The sequence below is a fragment of the Saccopteryx bilineata genome, chromosome 3 (assembly GCF_036850765.1).
Source record: "Saccopteryx bilineata isolate mSacBil1 chromosome 3, mSacBil1_pri_phased_curated, whole genome shotgun sequence".
Classification (NCBI taxonomy): Eukaryota; Metazoa; Chordata; class Mammalia; order Chiroptera; family Emballonuridae; genus Saccopteryx; species Saccopteryx bilineata.
Genome location: NC_089492.1, coordinates 268,002,361 through 268,027,716, shown reverse-complemented (window position 1 = coordinate 268,027,716; position 25,356 = coordinate 268,002,361). Strand labels below are relative to the sequence as shown.

The 25,356-nt window shown below is 46.8% G+C and overlaps 1 protein-coding gene across 2 annotated transcripts in view; it reads right to left on the bottom strand.

Annotated features, from left to right (window-relative positions):
• CSMD2 (CUB and Sushi multiple domains 2) overlaps nt 1-25,356 on the bottom strand; it is a 606,087-nt gene that overhangs the window by 13,466 nt on the left and 567,265 nt on the right. For both annotated transcript variants that reach the window (XM_066269721.1, XM_066269723.1), the window contains exons 55-62: nt 22,646-22,834; nt 14,449-14,622; nt 12,668-12,850; nt 7,919-8,095; nt 6,597-6,776; nt 5,994-6,167; nt 2,672-2,845; nt 2,267-2,340 (exon numbers count right to left, since the gene is read on the bottom strand). In XM_066269721.1, the coding sequence (XP_066125818.1) occupies nt 2,267-2,340; nt 2,672-2,845; nt 5,994-6,167; nt 6,597-6,776; nt 7,919-8,095; nt 12,668-12,850; nt 14,449-14,622; nt 22,646-22,834 (1,325 nt within the window). The remainder of the gene's footprint in view (nt 1-2,266; nt 2,341-2,671; nt 2,846-5,993; nt 6,168-6,596; nt 6,777-7,918; nt 8,096-12,667; nt 12,851-14,448; nt 14,623-22,645; nt 22,835-25,356) is intronic.

The following is a 25,356-nucleotide window of genomic DNA, read 5'->3' as shown; positions in this document are numbered from 1 at the left end:
TCACATCGCCCTCAATTCCTCTTTCCTTTAACCTCTGGTCTGATCCATCAGCTGGTCCTCCTGATTCTACCTACGAAACACATTCTGAGCCCTTCACTTCTCCCCACATCCACTGTCACTGCCCTCGCCCATCCCACGCTCCTCCTGAGCTACTGCAGCAGTGTCCCACGGTCCAGCCTCTATGCGTAGCCCCCTCTGATCCATTCTCTCATCAGCTTCCCGAGTGACAGTTCAAATGGCAGATCAGACTGTGTCACCTTCAAATAGGGTCCCACAGCATTTAGAATAAAATCCAAAATGCTATCGTGGCCTCAAGGCCTTACATGACCAGCTTAGAACTTTCTGTCTTCAAAAATTATGATGTGATACTTGCTGCATACAAAAGAATACATGGAACATATGTGGACATAAATTGTAATAGTAAAATGGACACTAGAGGTTGAGCCCACTATGCGACTCAAGAGCTAGAAGAACATTTTCAACAATGTGTAGGGGTGCTTGCTCCTTCCCCGCCCCGCTCCTCAGCTCCCTCTGTGGCACCATTACCTTGAATTTTTTTTAAAAATTTTCTCTTATTTGTGTACACTGAATATACTTTATTTTTTTTTAATTTTTTTATTTATTCATTTTAGAGAGGAGAGAGAAGGGAGAGAGAGAGAGAGACAGAGAGGGAGAGAGAGAGGAGAGAGAGACAGAGAGAGAAGGGGGGGAGGAGCTGGAAGCATCAACTCCCATATGTGCCTTGACCAGGCAAGCCCAGGGTTTCGAACCGGCGACCTCAGCATTTCCAGGTCGACGCTTTATCCACTGCGCCACCACAGGTCAGGCATTACCTTGAATTTTGTGCTTTTCATTTCCTTGCTTTGTTAAAAAAAAAAAAAAAATCCATCACATATTCGGACATATATTTCTAAACAATGTAAGTTTTTCTTGGTTTTAATCCTGATAGAAATAATATCATACTACCTTTGTCATTTAATATCGTGTTGCTAAGATTCACCCGCACTGGGGAGGGCTTCAGTTCATTCATGTTCACTGCTGTATAATAAGCCATTGTGTGACTCGACCACTATTTGTCCCATTTCTTGGTAACGTGTGCAAGAGTGACTCTGAGGTTGGTTTCTAGGGTTGGGACTCCTGAGTCCTAGAACGTGTGGATATTTAACTTGACAAGACAGGGCCACGTTGTTGTCAAGCTTAGCCTAGCCTTTGGCTCCTCTCCACCTCTCTCGCTTGCTTCTGACTCATGGGCTGGCCGGTTCTGTGGTCTTCTGACCTGCTCAGAACCTCCCATCTCGGTGCTCCTGCACAGTGGCCGCTCCGCCCACCAGGAACGCCCGCCAGCTCTGCACAGGGCTGGCCCACCTCATTCGGGAGCCCACAGTTCAAGTTTAGGAGGGCTCTTCCCTCTCACTATGCTTCCTAACATAGGAACCCACTCTTTCACGCCCCTTTATATGACATTGTGTGCAGTGCTTATAGCTCTCACGAGGTATCTTGTTAATTATCAGCCAGGGAGTCCCTCAGAGCAGACACTTAGCTGGTCTTGTCCCCACTGGATTCCTAGCATCTAGAACAGTTCATGGCAGTAGATATGTGTCGAATGAATACAGACTGAGTAAATAAATCACATCCCTTGGCTAGATCCCAACCTGTCATTTCCAGGTTAGTCCCTGATATTACCCTGGGCACATCTTGAACTCCAGTTACTAGTCATGAACACACCCCCACTCCCGCTTTCCAGTTTCCTGCTCAGAGGGGCCCCTCCCAGGCTGTCCAGAGCCCTCGCTCTCCTGAAGCTCATTCTGAGCTGTGTCCACGGAGCCTGCGTCTTACTGGGACAAGCCTGCCGGGCAGGGGCCTGTGCCCCGTGTGGCAGCTGCTCAGTCCCGCTGCCCTGTCTCAGCCCTGTGTCTGTGGGTTGGGTACGGGCCCTTTGAGGACACAAGGTCCATCTGTCTCACTCATTTCTGTATTTCCACAAATGCCCCGCCTGACGACACAGTTTCCAGGAAGAGTTTGTGAAGCTGCGTGTGTGTCTGTGTTTTGCACCAGCTTCTCGGACTGGGGTGACCTCCCTCCCGCTTCTGAGGGGTGCTCCCCGTGCAGCTCAGTTCAAACGGACGGAGCACTTCCTTCCTCCAGCTTCCAAGGTCTCGGCCCCACTAGTGCTGCTCCACGGAAGTGCCCAGGGCCCCTGAGGCTGACAGTGACAGGAAGGGACAGGAGGCCAGAAGGCCCGATCTTGGCTGACCTCATTCATTACCTGGTAGCCCTGGGAATTGTTCTGGACCCCAAACTGCGGCATGCCGGGGTCTGCACACATGGTCAGCGTTGGGTCTGGAGCGCAAAACAAAGAAACAGATCGCGTGGTCAATATAATGCTCGTTGCCCCCGCTCACACTGAGACACAGATGGAGAAAGAAAGCAGAGCCGTGTCCTGATCCCCCTGCCTCTTGGTATTTCTGCCCGAGTCACACCCCTGGCGGACTGTACCAGTCACGGTAGCGTCGGAACTCCGGCCACTTTGCATCCTGCTCTAAGAAGCTCAGAGGATGACCTGTCACCTTTTGCAGATGAGAGCCCTGAGCACAGGGAAGGCAAAGTCATCATCTTGGGCCCCAAAGAGAGATGCCCAGAGCTGGACACTCTGCTCCAGATCACCTCTCACCTATGCAGCTGGGCTGGGTACCACTCCACGTCCCATCGGACTGGCAGAACCTCCGTGGAGAGCCCACCAGCACCAGAGGGGGCTGGCAGGAGAAGGAGACGGACGACCTGTAGGAGAAGCCTCGGTCCTCTCTTCTCCCGTGGGGCGGGACACCAGGGTCTCCGCAGAACACAGCTGGGGAGAGAAAGGCAGGTTTGAGCTGCTCTCCAGACCCTGTCTGCGATCCCATGGTTCCCATCCCTATCCCAGGCTTTGTTCTCTGGATGGCTTTCCCCTGGGTCCCACTTGAACTCTGGAAACGGGGGTGGGGAGGGCAGCCACAGCCTGGGGTCAATGACTAACACCTGCCGCTGCTTTTCCTCTCCTTCCCATATTCAGAATGCTTATCAGTAATGGAGTGACATCACAGGAAGATAAAACATCGAGAAAAAATAAACTATCAGCTACCACCCAAAACTCTTTTTTCTTCCTCCATTTTCATGCTCACCCCCTTCTGGTCTTTGTTTGGTTGTAGGTAAACTTGTGTGTGGCTGCAAACCCAATGTCTAAATTTTGTTTATTATTCTTATTTTAAAATAAAAAAATTTCTTTTTTTAAAAATTTATTTACTTAGGGGAGAGAGAGAGAGAGAGAGAGAAAGGGAGAGAGAGAGGCGGGGAGGAGCAGGAAGCATCAACTCCCATATGTGCCTTGACCAGGCAAGCCCAGGGTTTCGAACCGGCGACCTCAGTGTTCCAGGTTGATGCTTTATCTACTGCACCACCACAGGTCAGGCTAATGTCCAAATTTTGTTAACCTTTCTTTGTTCACTTAATGTTCTGTGATTATGTCCCAGGTTTATGAAATCCTTATCATTTATTAGCTACATAGTTTTGCAATGGGAGGTTGTGCCATCATTAAGTTTATCATAACCTTTTTATTAAGCACTTTTTATTATTATAAAATTACATTTGGCTTTCTTTTACTTGTATTATTTTCTTAGGGGAAATTCTCTAGGAGTAGACTTAGCTTTAAAGGTTTGAGTGTGTTCATGGTTCTTGATATGTCTTAACAATTGTCTTTCCAATGTGCGTGCATTTACATGGCGGTGGGTGGTGTAAGGAGTGTGTTCACTTCATTTAGATCTTCTAAGTATTATTAAGAATTGGCTACCTGCCTGACCAGGTGGTGGCACAGCGAATAGAGCATCGGCCTGGGACACAGAAGACCCAGGTTTGAAACCTGGAGGTTGCCAGCTTGAGTGTGTGCTCATTTGGCTTGAGCATGGGGTCACTGGCTTGAGTGTGGAATCATAGATGTGATCCCATGGTCGCTGGCTTGAGCCCAGAGGTCTCTGGCTTGAGCAAGGGTTCACTGACTTGACTGGAGCCCCCCTAGTCAAGGCATATATAAGAAAGCAATGAATGAACAACTAAGGAGCTGCATGAAGAACAGATGCTTCTCATTTCTCTCCCTTCCTGTCTGTACCTCTCTCTGTCTCTCTCTGTCTGTGTCTCTTTTGCTTAAAAAAAAAATTGGCTACTGAAGGCAAAGTTCCCCAAGATATCACTCTTGGCATAAAGGACATTCTTTATGCTATAATGTGTGTGTCTGCACATAGAGTCATGAGGTTTAAAATAATATGCCAATAAAACAGAAGCCTGTGCCCTGAATCTGGGGCATCTAGACTTGACCAACCGGAAGTCAGTCAAAAGCTGAGTTGATTAGAAGTCACTGTTCTCTAGAAAACTGCAACTCAAAAGATAAAAAATACTAATGGATAACAGAGAAAGAACAACTCAGTCTTGTTAACAAGCAATGGGTTGCCCATCAAAATAATGAGATGTCTTTTTAACATCTCAGCCTGATAAATACTGAAAAAATATGGGGAAATCCATTGTTAATAAGGATATAAGTCAAGAAATATTCTCACGAACTGCTGGTGGGAGTGCAAATCGGGACACTCTTTCCGAAAGATAGTCTGGCAACGTGTGCCCACACCTATAGAGCACAGGTCCGTCGACCCAGCGTTCTCATTCCTAGGACTTTACCACAAGGTAAAGAAACCCTATTTTTAGGGCTCTTTCTTGCAGAACTGCTTCTAACATGATTAAATTGGAGAAATCCAAAAAAAAAAATTTTTTTTTTGAGAAATCCAAATTTGTCACCAGTAGAGGATCAGACAAGTTGTGGCATCTATCTCAAGGAAATTCTTGAAACCGTTAAAAATGATGATGGGTAGATCAGTATGTGTTGATAGAGCACGGTGACCTACCAGTGAACACAAGCCATGAACTGGTGAGCACAGCGCGATTCAATATCATTTACAGAAGGTTGTATTCATATTGCTCTAAATGCAGAAACACAGAGCAGTCAATGTGGATGCACAACTGTGGCTTCTCTGGGAATTGAGAGTGCAGGTGACTGTCACATGCTTTTGGGTTTTCAGATATCATTAACATTTTCCTTGATGATCACTGTAATTCATTGCTAAAATGCAATTCAGTTATTTCTCAAGAAGAAAAGCCAGGTTTCTAGCCCAAACTCAACCCTGACACTCGCTGCATTCCTAACGTTGTCCTGAAGGTACGTGACGGTCCGTTTGGACCCGTGAGGGGTTCACTGGGTCCGTTTGGAGCTGCTGGCCCTTGTTTCTGCTGAAACTTCCCAAAAGGAAGCAGACTATCAGTGGCACCCAAACAGTGTCAGGAGGATGTTGCTAGTTTGTTGTTGTTGTTGCTTTTTTGCAGCATTAGACAAATGCCAAGTATAAAGAGAAATTTAGTACTACCTTTTGTCCAAAGCACAGGCACTGAGAAAAACTTCCAGAACCAACTCATGGGCTATAATAAGAATAAACCACCTGGGTCCTGTTTCTCCGGGGGAGTCAGACAGAAATGAGCCCTGAAATGGACTTGGGGCTCTTTGGGACCTGACTGGGTCAGGTGGAAGAGAAATGAACTTTGTCACGAGAAAATCATGAGCTCCCAGAAGTCTCTCCTGCGCGGGGTGTTTTCCATGGAGACAGGCACATTTCCAGCCTGGGGCCCCCACACCTCTGGGCACCACCCAATCCAGTTAACAACCTTTCAGGTTAAGAAATCCTCATCTCGGGCTTAATTTCTTTGCACTGTGACTCCACACAAGTCCGTAGCCAGGGCTCAATTAAGATATTCTCATTTTCTTCCTTTAAACTTCCTTTTTTTCTTTAATAGTGTCTGACAAAGGTCCTCCCTGGTATGGGGGTGGGGCATCTGTTCTAGAGCTTCCAGCTGCAGAGCTCTGCGGGAAGGGGAAGAAACTGGCGGACGAGAAGCCCTAACGACCCCCGGGAGCAGCTTACGGAAACACTGAGGCAGCTCTCCGGTCCAGGATCCGTTCCCCTCACAGGTGAGCACGGCAGGCAGGGAGAGCTGGTACCCCTCCAGGCAGGCGTAGGTCACGCTGGAGCCCCATGTGAAGTCGGACCCCACCACTTTCCCGTTGGGGATGAGCTGCGGTGGCTTGCACATGATGGCTGAGGGGGGACAGGGGGAGACCAAAGCAGGCTGAGTTCTGGTTCCACCCTGGGGAAACCAGGCCCCAGGAGCCAGCACCGATGTCATTGGATGCCCTGCACTGGGCGGGCGTCTGGGCTGAGCAGGAGCAGGAATGACCCTTTATACTTTGGGAGCTCTGGTCTTTTTGTTCCTTACAGCATATCCTCTCTCTAGTGTGACAACCCACTCCTCTCTGCACGGCCCTCCCCTCAAAGCTCAAAGCCCAAGCCTGGCCTTGATACCTTCTGACTCCTTCCTTCCAGATGTTCAGGGGCCAGTCCTCACCCCACACTGCCCCGTTAAGATGTCAGGGCTCTCCCTCGTCACCCCCACTTCTAGAGGTCCAAGGCCCGTGTCTCACTTTTGTTCTTTGGCCCTCTGTCCACGTCTGCAGCCCTCAGACGCACCTTTGCAGACTGGCTTGGTACCATTCCACGTCCGGTCCTTGGTGCAGCTCAGCACAGACACCCTGTGTGACTCCATCATGTAGCCAGGGACGCACTGGTATGTGACAGTTTTGTTATACCTGAAGTCATTGCCCAGGCGGAGGCCATTGGCTGGAATCCCAGGGTCACCACAGTTTATGACTAGGACAGGGAGATACAACATTGTTCACTCCCAGTCCACACCCCTCTCCTCCCCAGCATTCCAATACCCCCCTCCCCACTCCCCACACATGTCCAGGAAGGAAAACTGATCAGGAATGCCCTGCCACTCCCAGGCTCCCAGGTGGGCACTGCTCAGTCTCCCTGCAAGGGTCCTCCTGCACTCTCCCTGCCCACACCATCCTTATGTACCCCAGAAACTCAGGATATGAAGACCATCCTTCTTCATCAAAGCCCACCCCTCTCAGAGGAAGTACCCAGGGCTGGGACCCAAGGAGAGAGAGGTTTCCAGGTTGAAGAGCCTGAGATATGTTAATGAACCACATAGATAATTTGTCTATCAGGGGCAGGGTATATCTTACCACCTGTTATTCTGCCTAGGAGGCCTCTGTAGGCCTAGAAGCAGGGTCTAGGGACCTATGTAATAGTCAGATCTATGTTATGGGTATCAAGTGAGGGTGTGGATTGGTGAGCTCTGGCCGTGGAACAAGTGACCTTGACACGGGATTTCAGACAGAGCCTGAAATCAAAGACGAGGACTCGGGAAGGGAGGATGTCAGATTCCCTTATCTTATCACTTCCTCCATGTGGGCCTCATGGTGAATTCTTTTCCAAGGCAAAGGGTCTGGGGCTGCCCTTGAGAAAAGTGAGAAAGGGGAGCGGAGGGGTTACATGATGCTTGAGAGCAGGCCGGGGCGGGGTGAGTGCGAGGGAGAGAGGAACTACCAAAGGCGGTGGTGGCGACAGCGAATGGAGAGATGGGCCTGAGCCCTGGGGGTCTGCGCTAGGGGAGGAAAAGGAAGTTCAAGGAGCTGGCCAGAGTCCGAGAAATAGCATCTCTGCATACTGCAACCTCTCTGGGCCTCAGTCATCTCAAATGGAAAGTGGGGCGAATAGCAGCTACTTTGTGGGGTTGTGGTGAATATCAAGTGACATAATGCATATAAAATAAAGCACTTAGCTAGTGGCAGTCACACAGGATGTGTTCAAGAAACAGATGCTATTTGTATGAATCTCATTCAGGGGCAGGTCTTGCCACTCCTGCCAGCCTTCCCAATCTCCCGCGGACAGCCTTTATCTTTGACAAGGGGGAGCCCAGTCCTCTCGGCCACCTGGGTCCTCACCTGTGCACTCCGGGTCACTGCCTGTCCAGGTGCCGTTGACCGAGCAGTGCCGGCTGAGCAGGCCTGTGGCGTAGTAACCTTCCCGGCATGCATAGACGATGGAGCTGGAGAAAACCAGGCCGTCACTGAACGTGACGCGGGCGTTGCTGGGTGTCCCGGGATTCCCACAAGAGATCACTAGGAAACCAAAGGAGCTCGTTATTCACCAGAATCAAGGCAGGCGTCGCCTAGGGGACCGAGACCTGCCCAGAGTGGAAGCCATGTGCTCGATAGGGACCCTGTGGATTGAAATGCCTCTCATGCTGCTGTTCCTCTGATCGTCTCACTCTCAGGAGGGAAAACAGACCTGTATGATTTCTTTCTAATTTCTGAAACATTAAGGACTGTACTTATCCTTTTTTTTTTTTTTACAGTTGATTTGTTTGAATCATGATCCAAGTAACATGGAATCATGTCCACATATGACATTCGGTTGGTATGGCTCTAAGACTTGGAATCCAGAGACAACTGTCCCCTCTCCTGTAATTTATCTGGTACAGAAACCAGGGCATTTATCTGCTAGAATTTCACACTTTCTGGATTCTGCTGACTGCACCCATGAGGTATTGTTTAACACACACCTCTGTCCCGCTGGTCCTGTAGTCAGGGTCTACTGTGGCCAGGGTTCCTCACAGGTGATTTTGTGCCTTTATAATTGTACTTCAGGAGGCACAGAACGTTTGGTTGTTTCCTGTGCTTGATGTAAAGACTGATCTGTCACTATTAAGTTCCTATTAATTAAAGCCACTTAATGGTTTTAGAAGCAATCGATGACTGTTGACTAGATTCGTTAATGTATTGGGGGTAGAAAATGGTGATATTCTAATTGTATAATTCTTTCTGCATTTGCTAGACCTCTTTGTATAAAGAACATACCCATCATCAAATATTGGCTTACTCTGAAATACAGTTAATACAGGACAGCTGGATAATGCTTGATTATTATTATATTTTTTATTAAGTGAGAGGCTGGGAAGCAGAGAGACTCCTGCATGCGCCCTGACTAGGATCCACATGGCAAGCCCACTACCAGGCAACACTCTGCCCATCTGGGGCTGCTGCTCCGTTGCTTTGCAACTGAGCTATTTTAGCTCCTGAGGTGAGGCCATGGAGTCAACCTCAGTGCCCGGGGCCAACTTGCTCCAACTGAGCCGTGGCTGGAGGAGGAGAAGAGAGAGAGAGAGAGAGAGAGAGAGAGAGAGAGAGAGAGAGAGAGAGGGAGGAAGGAGAGAGGGAGGGGTGGAGAGGCAGATGATTGCTTCTCCTGTGTGTCCTGACTGGGAATCGAACCTGGGACTTCCACATGCTGGGCCGATGCTCTACCACTGAGCCAACCAGCCAGGGCCACTTGATTATTTTTTTAACCAGACATCAGAACAGTAAGTTGGTTTGCTAGCAAGCTCTGAACATGACTGAGTCATTTGAACTCCTGGATTTAACTTATTGACTATGTTGTCATCCATTGCCACCGTTATCCTTACTGATGCTCCAATCATCCCATCTTTGGCTAGTGGGAGCGTTTTCATGACTCCACTTGTCTTTGTTAGAGTTCTTGCTAGAGTGACAAGATGTTCCAAACTCATCTTTGTATTTCCTGCCCCTGTCCTAGAATCAGCCATTTCTCTAAGCAGCGCTTGTTGCTTTCAGTGGAGAATGGATTTAGAAACCACAGTCGCATTGATTCTAGGATATTCATTGATTTGAGACTTTTTGAGTAGACAGAGCTTGGAAAATAACTTTTCAAATTGAAAATACACTATGAGTTATACTGATATTACTTAGGATTAAGAGATTTTCCCTTAATTAAAAAAATTTTTGTATTATACCTCTTTTATGCTGAAGAGTTTGGTTTTTAATGACAGTAAGTAATTTTAATTTGTTTTATCCATATATACTCTGGTATTATATATGTAATAGTTTCAGGATAGTAATACCAATATTACTATTTATAATTGCTAAGAACAATGTAAGGTTTCATTGCAGTTCTCTCTGTCCACAGTCAGATTTCACTTTTTTCAAGTCAGTTGAAGTAATTCTCTGGGATATTAAACCACCAAATTGATACATAATTAAATTCATTAGTTTCCATTTTGATTTTGATATATAAAGATTACTTGTTTCTAATCTTTGATTTAATTTAATTTTGTATGTACAACATTTGTGTGGTCTCAAAGTCAAATTTACAAAATGATTCCTATAAAATTAGCACAACAGATGGGCCCTAACATCCATTCATTTAGCAAGTGCTGCCCAGGTCCCAGGAATTCAGTGATGACCAAGTTAGGCTCTCTACCCTTGAGGAGCTCAGTATATCTTAGGAAACTACCTATAAACAGGCCCTGGCTGGTTGGCGCAGTGGTAGGGCATCGAGCTGGTGTGTGGAAGTTCTGGGCTCAATTCTGGGTCAGGGAACAGAGAAGTAACCATCTGCTTCTCCCCCTCCCCATCCCCATTCTCTCTCTCTTTCCCTCCAACATCACAGCTTGAGTGGTTCAAGTATATCAACCCTGGATGCTGAGGATGGCTTTGTGGAGCCTCCACTTCAGGTACTAAAAATAGCTCAGTTGCGAGCATCGGCCCCAGGTGGGCAGAGAGTCGGCCCCAGACAGGGGTTGTTGAGTAGATCCCAGTTGGGGCGCATGTGAAAGTCTATCTCCCCTCCTCTCACTTAAATTAAAAAAAAAACTACCTTTAAACAGGTGAATTAAAATATAATGTAGGAAGTGTTATAGTTGCTGGAAAGAAAAGCACTTATAAGGGAGCATCTCACTGGGGCTGGAGAGGAGAATTTGAGGGGAGCCTCGAAGGGTAAGTGGAAGTTTGTTGAAGGAAGTCATAAAGAGCTGTGTGCATGTCACACATACGCACTCTCTTTCCACAGTCACTTTCCAGTCTGAACTCCGAGCAACCAACTTTTTGTTCCCCGAATATGCCTGACATGTTGACTAACTCCATCCTGGGATCTGAGTAGCACGAAACAGGACTTGAGTCATAATGGATATTTGAGAATTTACCTGGACAATATGCCTTCTGACTATCACAAACCTTACTATATCTAAAAAACCCTATAGAAGCTAACTTTGCACTTCAAAAAAGGCAGGGCTTTGGGCCGCCATGTGCGAGGGCACCGACTCCGCTCATCTCACTTCCTGAGCAGGCGTCCCCTGATGATGGGCTGGAACTGCTCCCCTTGCTCTGCAGGACGACGCTACAGTCTCATCTTCAAACAGCCTGCTCTCCAACCACTGTCTCAGCTCTTCAGCTCACTGCCTCTGGGATTCATTCTCTGGGGATTTCTTGGTCCTCTCGGGACCTATTATCCCACGATCCTATCAGTTTTTTTCACTGCCTCTTATTCCACTCATCAGCACACTGCCTCCTTACCCAGCTTAGATGCCAAGATCAGTCACAATCACTGCTTTGTGGATACCTTCATCGCCCTTGCCACTTTCTGCTGTTGTCATAGCTGCCCCATAAAACCCCGACCCTACACCCAATGCTTCACCTACCCTGTGCCTGCACCTGTGTAGCAATATGTAGTTGAACAAAAACTCAGACCAGTGCTGGCAACTCTCTCCTTAAATTAATGGCCCCTTACCTTACGTGAGCCCTTGGGGCTACATGGCAATTATACATTCTCCCTATTTATTTTTAATTTTTATTTATTTATTTTATTTTTTACAGAGACAGAGAGTGAGTCAGAGAGAGGAATAGACAGGGACAGACAGACAGGAATGGAGAGAGATGAGAAGCATCAATCATTAGTTTTTCATTGCGCGTTGCAACACCTTAGTTGTTCATCGATTGCTTTCTCTTATGTGCCTTGACCGCGAGCCTTCAGCAGACCAAGTAACCCCTTGCTGGAGCCAGCGACCCTGGGTCCAAGCTGGTGAGCTTTGCTCAAACCAGATGAGCCTGCACTCAAGCTGGCGACCTCGGGGTCTAGAACCTGGATCTTACGCATCCCAGTCTGACGCTCTATCCACTGCGCCACCTCCTGGTCAGGCAATATATTCTCCCTATTTCACTCCCACGCCTCCCTTGCGAGATGATGATTTTATACCGTCTCCTTCCTCTCCCAGCATTGTCTCAGTCGACCCAGCTTCCAGCTGACAGACTGTCCCCTGACTAGGACAGTGCTAGGCAGGCTGCAGTTTAGGGACAGAGGGGATGGGGCAGCAGCTGCGAAAGGCTGGAGTCTGGGAGGAGGGGTTTTAACTGTTTTGTTTTTTTTTTTCCCCAGAAATTTAGGAGTGTGTGGAGAAATATCACTGCCCCAACTGGCAGTACCTTAGGGCACAACATTTGAGAGTTTATATTACTTTTAAAGGGTTTTTCAAAATTTGATTTCTATTTCTTCTAGCATTTTGGATGCTTGTTTAATACCGTCTCTTCCCTTGAACTGTAAGATCCAAGAGGGCAATGTTGTGTCTCTCTTGGTCACCACTGTGTCCCCTGCATGCCTGACAGTATTTGACACATCGTTGTTGAATGAAACTAGATGGGAAATAAGTTTATCCTGGTTTCCTCCTCTATCAGGTGCAGGTGGAAACGATGTCTTTAGATGACTCATGAGAATGAATGTGAACTATCTGTTGACATCCATTCTCCGTGAGGCCGAGGATTTCATCTGTGAGTGAGAGAGCAGGTGCCTGGGGGTGGGAAGCAGGGGCAGGCAAAGGGGAAAAGCAGAACGGTCACATACATTACCTCCACACTCAGGCTGCACGCCGCTCCACGAGCCGTTGGCCTGGCAGGTGCGCTCTGACGACCCCCGGAGCGCGTGGCCAGCTTCGCAGCTGAAGCGCATCAGGCTCCCTGGGGCGAAGCTGTCCCCCAGCCGGATGCCGTGGGCTGGGGTCCCGGGGTCACCGCAGGTTCCCACGCTGGTGCCTAAGGACCAGAAAGAAACAAACACCGTGTTTTTTAGCACAGAAGAAAAGGAGTGGAACTGACTGATGAGCCCACGTTACCTGAACAGACTCCTGCCTCACTACTCAGTAGTCAATGCACAGAAAGGTCTGAGGTCACAGGTGGACCCCTGGGGACCGCACAGCGAGGGAGGAAAGAAGCAGAGGGAAGGCTCTTTGGTGGCTCATGCCTTCATTCCTCAGCTGGTGTCCGTGTGGGATGTTGGCATCCAAGCCGGCTGCCTTCTCTCCTTCTCCCCTTTTCCTCTTTTCCACCAACATCTGCTCCTTGCAGGGTACCCTCTCCACTCCTAGCTCCACAGCTTTAGCTCAGATGCTCAGCATTCTCTTGCCTGAACTACTGCAAGGCCCTCCTAACTCATGTGTCTTCCTCTTAAACTCTCCCTCTAATGCGTCTTCCATTTATCCTCCCGTCTTAACAAAGGACAACCACCAGTTGTCTGTTCTCGCTTCTCCTCTGCTGAGACATCTCCACCGCCTTCGTATTGCCTATAGGATGAAGTCCAAACGCTTCAGCATTGCTTCATCTTCTCAACAGCCCAGCTTAAATCCAGATCCTTTAATTGGGGATTCCCTATTCGTAAATTACCCAATACAGGTGAGCTCTGGATTAAATGCCTTTAGACCCTCTCATCTCATTGTTTCTTTGTCCCCTTGTCTTCTGCTACATTGTTGCATTAATCTGGGTTCTGATATTGTGTAAACCGGCCCAAGGGGTGGAGGAAGGTAGAGAACAGGAGACAAAGCCATATGGTTTAGTGCCCGTGGGAGCCCACGCATCTCATAATACAAAGAGACCCCATTGAATCATTACAGGCCATGGTTAGCATAGGGAAGGAAGAGGAAAATTAAGGAATAAATGGCAACCGCCTGAGAAGATAAAGTTTCCAACTCAGGAAGCCTGTGTAGACTAACTTGACCCTGTTCTCCCCATACCATTCTCCCCAAATCACTTCCACCAGAAGTCCAAACAGAATGAAGTTAGGGAGGACCCAGAAAGTGGGCCTTCCTCCAGTCCAGGTTCAAGGAGTCCCCATGGCTCCTGCGAGGTCCTGCCCAGCTGATGAACTGGGTGACTAATGAGACTAAGAGGTGAGGGGCCGAAGTCCTGGGTGGTAATGCAGAGATGTGTCTGGGATTGACCTGGGCAGCCCACAGTCTTCTGAGGCTGTGTCTAGCGGTTTGAGGATTTCTCCTTTCTGGGGAGACCTAACTAATACTTGGTTCAATACTCTGGAAGTGCCCAAAATTTTGGGAGACAGAATCATCTGGGGACCTCAAACGGCAGGCAAAGCAGTATCCTCCCTAGTTTGCAGTCACTTGGCTGTACAAACTTGGCCAGAGCTGACTACGGGGATGAGGCTGGGCTCGGACCACCGTGGGCGGAAGTCCAGCCTGGACTGCTGCCGGCTGTGCTCTCTCCGCCTCTCAGGGATGAGATGAGCGTTCCAACATTCTGCTCTCTTCCCATCCTGTTACTACATTCACAACTGGGGAGCTCGCCCACCCCTCATTCGGCAGGTGTTCCCTGGGGCCCTCTCCCCTTTGCCAGCCCCATACCTGAGCAATGGGGCAGGGAGCCTGTCCAGTGTCCGTCCAGCCCACACATGCGGGTGGCGTTCCCCACCAGAGTCCGCTTGCCAGTGCAGCTGTAACGCACGACCGCCCCCACGGTGTAGTTGTGCCCGGACGTCTGGGAATGGGGCGGGGTGCCCGGATGGCCACAGGACACCACTGCGGGGAAGAGCAAAACATCTCAGCAACCCTGCCCAGGGAGAGCCTGTCATCACAGGACACACACTTGGCTTTTTGTAGCGACAGGCAGAGAGGAAGAGAAACCCTGGGTATCTAGCAAAGCAAACTTCCTGCTGGGACGCTCAGCTGACATCAGCAGACCACACCGACCTGTCTGGCTGTACAGTTTGCATATCAGTGAAAGGAAGAGTAATACCTTAGTTTTAAGAGTTGAAGAGGTAGTACGTGTGACACTGCTCAGCTGGTGGTACGTATACAATGGTATTTGTTTCTCTCCTTCCTTGCCTCCTGCAATCTCCTCTCCCTAGTTCCTCCCTGCTGGAGGGCACACCCAAGAGGCCTCTGGCAGAAAGGCAGTAAACAGCACGCAGAAGACCAAGTGGGCAGCCGTGATCCCAGGACTTCCTGTGGTCATCATCGGCCACAGGTTCCACCGAGGGCCAGTTGTAGTCCTTTCCTGACTGCATCTTACAGACCCCCACCTCCACTGTGCCCAGCCTGACACCCTACGTCTGCAAGTTGCCTTTGCTGAGACACCGAAGGGTAACTGTGAAGGCCAGTGGCGGGATCAGAGTTGAAGCGGACAGGTTAGGGCAGGCGGAGTTGTCAGGGTCACGGCGCTTCGCTGCCCATTGCTCTTGCCACAGGCTGACCTCAGCTTCGTGCGTTTGCTCAGCACATATTTACCGAGTGCCTAGTGGGTGCCGGACACTGTCCTATGTGTTTGGGGAGAATAAAGCCCCTGCTCTTGTGGAGCCGATTTTCGAGTGGGGAAGAGACTGTCAATAATAAAATAAACAGGTAATTCTTAGGGGGTGCTATGAAGGAAAGTAAAGCTACGTCAGGAAAAGGGTGGTCAGAGGTGGGGTGACGGTGCTGCTTTTGAGCAGGGTGGTCAGGGAAGCTCTCTCCCAGGAGGTGACATCTGGGCCGTGATTGGAGTGATGTGAAGAGGCCAGCCGTGAACGATCTGGGTGAAGAGCATTCTGAGGGAAGGAACAGCAGGGGAACGGCCCAGGGGCCGGGAGGAACTCGATGTGTTTGAGGGACGGCGAGAAGGCCAGGGCTGCCGGAATAGCAGGGGCAGGGCCAGCATAGATGGATGGAGACGTGGGTAGAGAGGTTGCTGGCGGCCAGATTATGGCAGAGAATTTGGATTTTATTATAAGCATGAAGGGATGTCACCAAAGTGATAAGATATGATATAGATTTTAACAACATTGTTCTGGCTACTGTGTGGAGGATATTCCAGAGTGGGGCAAGAAGGAGGGAGGTACTGCAGTTTGAGAAGAGACAGCAATGACTTGGGTGGATTAAACCTTGGCGTATGGTAGGAGATACTTGTAGTCATTGCTTGTATTCAGAAAGGGGACAGGGCATAGCATGAATGATGACCAGAACAGGTGGCCAAAGGGATACAATCTGGGTTGGACTACTGCTATCCCTGAAGATGGGATTTTGGCCGAGCACAGGAACGGCAGGAATAGGTCTTGAGTATCTCTGCTTTTTCACTATGGTCTTAATATATGTCAAACACTTTTCTGAGTGCTTGTGGTAGATGATCTGCAGACACTGCTGCTAACAGTTCTTCCCATCAAGGCATGGGGCCTGTTTCCCCTCCCCTTTGAATCTGAACTGGCCTTGCGACTTGCTTTGACCACAGGAATGCGGTGACAATGACATGGACTGGTTATGGCCCAAGAGGCCTGGCAGCCTCTGTCTTTCTTCTCTTGGAATACTATTGCCTCCATGTAAGTACATCTGGCCTAGGCTACTGAATGATAAGAAATCACATGGAGGCAAGGACTATGCAGAGAATAATCACAATGCCCCATACGACAGCCAGAACCATGTTCCTTGATGTGTGAGTAAGACCATCTTGGATCTTCAACAGCCAATAACATGTGAGGTCGAGATGCACTGTCTTCACTAAATCCCGCCAGTCATAAGCAATACAATGGTGGTTACATTGATCTACTACGCTCTGGGGCGATGTAATACACAATAGATAACTAAAGTAAAATGAATATGATCTTGGAGGTCTTGATTGGTGAGGGGTTCTCTGTTGCATGTGGGAAGAATATGAATTGTGGCCTCCAAAGGGCTGACTCTGGTACACTGTCTGCAACAGTGGTCGCCACAATTATTCCAATCCCTGAAGACGTATGCCACTGTTCCTACTCTAAGAGGTGGAGTCTATTATTTCCCTTCCCTTGAATCTGGGCTGGTCTTACGACTTGCTTTGATCAACAGAATGTAGTAGAATGAAGTTTTGGGAATTCTGAGCTTCCTCTTTTGTTCTACGAACTCAGCCTCCCAAGTAAAGATGACCAAGCCATCTGGCCAGAGAGAGTGGTGACATAGAGAGATGCCACATGGAGTAGAACAGCTAATACCTAGGGCCCAAACATGTAGGTGAGACCATCTAGGATCCTCCAGTCCTAACTGAGCAGCATGTGGCACAATGAGCTATCCCCTGCTGTGATGGTTTATATTATGTGTCAGCTTGACCATGCCAGAAGGATGCCCAGGTAGTTGGTCAAACATTATTCTGTGAGGGTGTTTCTTAATGAGATCAGCATTTGAATAGGTAGACTGAGTAGCTCAGACTGCTCTCCCCAGTGCGGGTGGGCCTCATCCAATCTATTGAAGGCCTGGAAAGAACAAGAGGCTGAGTAAGACAGAGCTCTCTCTTTTCTGCCTCTCCATCTTTGAGCTGGAACATCAGTTTTCTTTTGCCCTTGGACTCAGACTTGAGCTGGAATTTACTTCAGGTTTTTGAACACAGACTGACACTATGCCATCTGCTCTCCTGGGTCTCTAGCTTACAGATCTTGGAACTTCTAGATAATCATGTGAACCAATTCCTGATTTTATATGTAGATGTATTATTGGTGCTATTTCTCTGGTGGACTCAGCTAATATCACTGCTAAGCCCTACCTGAATTCCTGACCTAACTGTGAAAAGGTAAAAGCAGTTAGTTGCCTTTTTAGTTTTGAGATGACTTGTTACACAGCAATAGATAACTGATAGAGTGAGTTTCAGAGATTATATTATTTATTTCTAAAGACAATCCTATGAGGTAGGCACCATTTTTATATTCATCTTACTGAGGAGGAAAATGAGGCTGGGTGAGGAAAACGACTGCCCAAGGTCACAGAACTAGTCAATGGTAGAATCAGTTCTTGAAATCAGGCAGACTGACTCCAAGAGGACACACTCTTAAGTCACTATCATTGACTCCCTTCTGTAACGACTTGGTTAGCTGTAAAGCATCATGATTGTTGTCTACATGGTCCCTGTCTCCATGTGCTTTCTTCTCAGTGATTACATTAAATGAGAATTAAACACATAGAATCCAGAAATTAGAAAAAGAAATAAAAAACACGATCCAATTATATACTGTCTACAAGAGACACACCTTAGATTCAAAGACACAAATGGATTGAAAGTAAAAAGATGGAAAAGATATACCAGGCATACAATATCAAAAAGAGTTTGATGGATATCCTTGTATCAGACAAGATAAAACAAAAATTGTTACTAAAGAAGAATATTTTATAATGATAAAAGGGTCAGTACATCAAGAAGATGTAACAACGATAGACATATATATATATATGCACCTAACAACAACAGGTCCACCAAGTACATGAAACAAAAATCTAACAAAATTAAAAGGAGAAATAGACAAATCAACAATCACAGTATGAGAGTTCAATATCTCCTTTAAATTATGGATAGAATGTCCAGACAGAAGGTCAACAAGGAAATATAATGAACAACACTATAAGCCAACTAGACCTAACAATCATCTACGGAACACTCTACTCAGTAACAGTAGAATCCTTACTTTTCTCAAGTGCCCATGGAACATTCTCCAGGATGGACCATATGTGAAGCCATAAAAGAAGTCTCCATAAAATTTAAAAAGATTGAAATCATACAAAATATATTCCCCAATCACAGTGCAATAAAATTAAAAATCAGTAACAGAAGGAAATTTGGAATATTCAAAAATACATGGAAATCAAACAACAGACTGCTAAATAACCAATAGGTCAAAGAAGAAACCAGAAGAGGAATTAGAAAATACTTTGAGGTGGACAAAAATAAAAACAAAACATACCAAAACGTATGAGATGCAGAGAAAGCAGTGTAGAAGAAAATTTATAGCTGTAAATGCCTGCATTCAAAAGATCTCCAACCCAAACCCTAACCTTCCCCCTTAAGAAACTAGAAAGAGTGGAACAAACTAAGCCCAAAGCAAACAGAAGAAGGAAATCATAAAGAGATAAGTGAAATGGAAAATAGAAAAATAGAGAAAATAAATAAAACCAGAAGTTAGTTCTTTAAAAAGATCAACAAATATGTAGACAGTTTGATGAGAGAAAGAGAAAAAGAGACAGAGAGAAATTAAAATTACTAAAATCAGAAATAAAAGTGAGAATATTACTACTAGCCAAACTTGCAGAAATAAAAAGATTATATAGAGGCTCCTTCCCAACTCATTCTACAGACCAATATCCTTTATAAACACAGTTGTAAAAATTCTCAATAAAATACTAGCAAACTAAATCCAGCAGCGTAATAAAAGAATTATGCACTGTGACCAAGTCTGATTTGTTCCAGGAACACAAGAGTGGTTCAACATATGAAAATCAATCAGTGTAATACACCATATTAATGGAATGAGAGAACAAAACCCACATGGTCATCCCAACAGATTTAGAAAATCATGTGACAAAAATACAACCCTCTCTCGTGATAATATTGTTTAACAGGTTAGGAATTGAAGGGAACTTCCTCAATCTGATCAAGGGAATACAGAAAAAACCCACAGCTAACATCATACTCAGTGGTTAAAGACTGAAAACTTTCTGCCCATGACTAGAAACATAACAAGAATGTCTGTTCTTGCCACTTCTGTTCAACATTATATTGGAAATTGTATCCAGGCAATTAGGTAAGAAAAAGAAGTCACAGTCATCCAGTTTGGAATGGAATAAGTAAAACTATGCCTATTCACAGATGAGATGATCTTGGTGACATTGGATTAGGCCAGTGATTTTCAACTGGTGTGCCACAAAAAATTTTAAAACAAGTAACACCTGACTATTTAGTCAGGAACACTGACCTCTTTTCCCTTAGATTGTCAAATTAAAAAAAAAAATGACAACAGCCAACTCAATCAAAATTATACCTTTCTTTACTCAGATCAGCAAAAATATATTTTTTTAGTGTGTGCAGAATTTTAGTAATTAGATTAAGTGTGTCATGAGATGAAAGAGGTTGAAAATAGCTGGATTAGGTAATGGTTTCTTAATTTCACCAAAAAACAAGCAACAAAAGAAAAAGTAGAAAGTGGAAAGATATTCCACAAAATGGAAGAAAATGCTTGCAAATCATGTATCTGGTATGAGTACAGTATTTAGAATATATAAAGAACTGTTCAAACTTAACAATACAAAGAAAAATAACTCAATTAAAATATGGGCAAAGAACTTGAATAGACATTTATCTAAAGAAGAGATACTATTGGCCAACAAGCACATGAGAAGATGCTCAACATCATAAGTCATTAGGGAAATAGAAATTGAAACCACAATCAGATACCACTTCACACCCACTAGAATGGCTATTATGAAAAAGATGAACAATGTATAAGAATGTGGAGAAACTGGAGCCCTCACACACGGCCGTTAAGAATGTAAAATGGTGCAGACACTTTGGAAACTGGTTATCTTCAAATGTTGAAAATAAAGTTACCGTATGACCCAGCAATTCCACTCCTTGGTAGCTATCCAAGAGAACTGACGACATGTTCTCATAAAAACTTGTTCATAAATGTTCACAGCAGCACTATTTATAACAGCCACAAAGTGGAAACAGCTCAGATGTCTATCAACTGAGGAACTGATTAACAAAAGGTGGTCTAGGTATACAACAGAAGATAGTATTTGGTCATAAAAAGCAATGAAGTATTTGATAAATGCTACAACATGAATGAACTTTGAAAACCTTATGCTGAGTAAAAGAAGCTGGTCTCAGAAGGCCACATATATAATTCCATTTATATACAATGTCCAGAATAGGTAAATTCATAGACAAAGAGTAGATTAATGATTACAGATGGGCAGAGTAGTGGTGAAGAACGGGAAGTGACTGCCCCGAGGTTTCCTTTTGGTGTAATGAAAACACTTTGGAATTAGATAATGGTGATATTGGCACAACTTTGTGACTATAATAAAATTACTCAATTATAGACATTGAAAGGATCAGTTTTATGGTATGTGAATTATATGCCACTAAAAAAAAAAAGAAAAAATGCAAATGGATTACATCTTCCAAAAAAAGCTGGTTATTAATTATATTAATATAATGACATATTACTTATTTCAATATCAATATAAACATCAGATGAAATAAGCTTTGGGGCAGAAATTAATATACATGAGTGATTTTATTATGATAATAGCTTCATTTTATCAGAAGATACAATTTGCAACCACCACACACTCTGAATCTCAGCTGGCACCTCAGTACACAGGTGGCTGTCCATTTCCAACCCCTGCATATTTGTCAGTCATTAATGGGGCTTGATGGCCAGGTTGGGGTCTTCAAACAAGAGAATTATGGACAGTGAGGGGCTGAACCAATCTCCTATCATACCTAGAGGCACAAGGGCATGCAGACTGGGGGGAAGCTGTGGGTACTACAAAATGTATATTGGCCCCTGGCCAGTTGGCTCAGCAGTAGAGCATCAGTGTGGGTGTCTCAGATTCGATTCTTGGTCAGGGCACACAGGAGATGTGACTACTTCTCCACCCCTTCCCCTTCTCTTTCTCTCTTTTCCCCTCCCTGGATCAATTGGTTCAAGTGAGTTAGCCCTGGGTGCTGAGGATGGCTCCACAGAGCCTCTGCCTCAGGTGCTAAAAATAGCATGGTTTCCAAGCAGCATCCCTAGATGGGCAAAGCCAGGAGGGTCCCACTTGGGAGCATGTGTGGTAGTCTGTCTCTCTGTCTCCCCTCCTCTCACTTAAAAACAAAACAAAACAAAAATGTACATAATCCAACAAAGGTAAGTGAGCTGATGAATGGCTATAACTCATTACCTATTACTGCCTCTGGATTGTCTCTTTACCTCTACTACTAGGAACATGGGGAGTAATTTACAGGATTCAATTTTAGGAACCAGAGGAAAGAGCAGAGGACCAAGTGACTAATTTTCTCATAAGGATATATTTTGAATATATGAGGCTAGTAACCAGATGGTAAGACCCTGAGCACTTCCCCATTCCCCTCCCTGCTTTTTTTTTTTTTAAACTGGTTGCTCCCATATTTTTTCCTAATAATAGTTAAAGCAGTTATTGTTTATTAAGTGCTAGATACCCTAGTGGGCACTTTCATGAACTTTTTAATTTAATCCTCTAATAACTTTAAGGAATAGTAACAGCCTCATTTTTATAGATGAAGAAACGGAGGCTCTGAGACGGTAACGGACTTCTCTTGAACCCCCGGCGTGCTTAGTGGCAAAGCCAGAATCCAGATCCAGGTCGGGCTGCCTCAAGAGTCTGTGGCCTCTCTGCTTCAGTCATTCAAAGAAGGGGGCTCATGTATTGTCTTTCTAGAAATACAAGGCCTTAAAGGGGTAAAAGGGGAGGCAACATCCCTCCAGGCAGCCAGTTCTCGAGGAAGAGAACCCTGACATGGCTGGTGGCCCTGCTGGAAGCGGGAGGCCTCCCGCCAGGAAGGAGAGCGTGTGAAGTGGTATGACCACCAACCCGGCCGGGGCCCGGGAAGGGTTCTGACACTCAACGATCAGTCAGAGTGACCATCACTGTGAACACACACACACGCATGGACACACACACACACACACACGCATACGCACACGCATGCAAGCACACTGAGAGAGAGGGAAGGGAGAACAGTTCTTTGACATGACCCACCCTGTCAGCCTGCCCTGGAGATAATTTGGAGTAGATGGCATCTACTTACAGAGACACTGGGGGCGGGGGCGGTCCCACGTGCCATCTCCCTGGCAGCTGAGCACCGGGGTGCCCAGGAGGTAGAAGCCGGGGCTGCACTGGTAGGACACCGTGGTGCCATAGCTGAACCTGTGCGGGCCGCCGGCATGGACTTGGCGCACGCTGTTTTCCTGGTGCCCGGGGTCTGTACAGTTGATGACTGCAACGGAACAGGACATTGAGATGCAGACGGTTTGCATATTCATAAGCTTTTCAGTGAGAATTCAGAAGCCCAAACAGGCAGGGAATCCCAGGATAGCAAAGTTTCTAGACCAAGATAGGCAACACGGAGCAGGTCCTGCCCGGGAGGACGAGCTGGCCCTGAGGCTGGTACTTCTCCCTACACCTTGCTCACCCCGGTAGGGACTCATTCTCGCGTGAGAGCACTTTCTTTGAGACACATTCTCACCTCTTGGGCTGGCTAGCCTCTTCCTCCTCAGCGCCCCCTTTCACAAATGTCTACTGCAGACTGCACTCGCCTAGACAGTGATTTGTTTGAATACCCAAGTCCCTCGAGGGCAGGACGGCCTCCACCTGTGTGCCCGCTCCCAGCCCAACGCGTCTGCCGCAGCAAAGCTCGTCAGCTGTAAAACCCATGCATCTGAGCTGACTCGAACAGGGGTTGGGCTCTTGTGGAAACTGTTTTAACCATTTTTATGACTATACCGGAGAGAGATTAATATCTGGGGGGGGGGGGGGGAAGGGGATAGATTAGACTTTAAATGTGAATGTGTTTCCAAAGCCGCTTAACTCAAAATTAGAGTGCAATTTTAGAATATGACAGTATTATTCCTACTCCTGTTGTGTACTTTTGCATTCAAAAAACTTTATAGCCACTCTCTTGCTCGGATCTCACAAGCATAGGGCAGGTATTTAAAATATTTGATAAGCTTTTAAGGCATAAGGTATTTGGTGAGCCTTGCCGAGGCCCAGAGAGGTTGGCATCACAAAACAAGAAGCATTTCTTCCTTCACAGTGTACACTGGGGTATCCTCAGCGCCAAGCACTGAGCGGGGAAGAGTAAGGATACCACAGAATTTACAATCCAGGGTTTCTCCACCTCAGCACTGTGGACCCTTTGTGCTGATAATTCTTTGTTGTGTGTGTGTGTGGGGTCCTGTTCACTGTGGGACGTTTAACAGCATTCCTGGCCTCTGCCCACTAGAAGCCAATAGAAATCCTCCAGGGTGACAACTCAAAACGTCTCCAGACACCTGTCCTGTGTTGGGGCAGGGGGATGGGCAAAACCATCCCCAGCTGAGAACTGCTGGTCTAGAGAGAAGAACAAACGAGGAGTTATCCTGGTTGAGAAGTGCTGGGATTGGGGTAGCAGAGAATGTTCTGGAAGCACAATGCAGAGCATCAGAGCAGGGGGTAGACCAGGAAAGCTCCGTGCAATGGGTGGAGCAGGAAAGCCTTCTCAGGAGAAGCGACATGTCAGCTGGCTCTTGGTGACTGGGGACAAGTCACGCAGACAAGGAGGGGGCAGTGATGGGGACAGAGAAGAAAGGCTTCATTTGAGGAGACTGTTTGGGAGCGGCCCTGTGTGTGTGTGTGTGTGTGTGTGTGTGTGTGGCCACAGGGCCCAGGGATGGACATGCAGGAGGCTCAGTGTGGCTGGAACCCAACACAGAAGCGAGGCTGGGGGCAGGGAGCGAAGATCGAGGCTGGACAGGAGGCTGGGCCAGGTCCCTCGGGCCCTGTAAGCCGGGGGAGGAGGGACTTTCTCTGAAGGGCAGTGGAAAGTCTGGGAAGGAGTGTTTTATTTTTGTTTTGTTGTGGTTTTTAATTGACTTTATTAGGGTGTGGGAAGGCGATTTAAGCTTGATCAGATTTGCATTTTAGACAGGTCACTCTGCCACGGTAGAGGATGGACTAGACCCTAGTCACTAGGGGGTAGCGGGACTGAAGGCCATGGTTCCTAAGGATTTTACCCCCCTACCCTCTGATTTTGGGACTGGCGGTGGGGGCGCAGGGCGCAGCTGAAGGTGCAGGAGAATCTGGGTCTTGTGTTGGGGGGATGAAACCCGGTTCTCGAGGAGACGGGAACACGGGATCACACCCCAGAGCAGCAGTTCTCAACTCTACCTGCTGCACAGACGATCAGAGGAAGGCACAAAGTGAGGTCTTGGCAATTTTCCCTGTGTTCTCTGGAACCTTCTCCCACTCAAAACGGCATCGTGAAATGTCAACAGAAGGATGTTATTTTAGGATTAGTTGTGAATGTGTGAATGTGTCTTAATTTATTTTTCAAAATATCACTTGGAAGTTTCAGCCCTTCAATATCAGTCACAAATGAGCTGTGTCACAGAGCACACCAATCACCCTGCACCCCCAGTACTGCGAGGAAGAGCCGTTGTCCAGGGACCGTGGGTCCTCATCACTACAAAGTCTTGATCAGATGAGGGCGGGGCTCGCTCATGCTCAGCTCTCTCTGACTCGCCGCTGAAATGTCACTGAGCTGGCCTGGCCATTCTTGGCAAGAGGCACACAGCTCCATTTGCCCTTCACTGCTGTGAACCGTCTTCAAAAGCTTTGGGGCTACTTCCCAAATAGTCCAGGTGGGGCTGGGATAGCCTCTCTGCAGAATCTGCCTCTTGAGTCCCTGGTTTCTTCCCTCTCCACGCCCCCTTCAACCCAGTCCTTAGACTATTTGCTTTTTAATTTTCATTCGAACCCTTC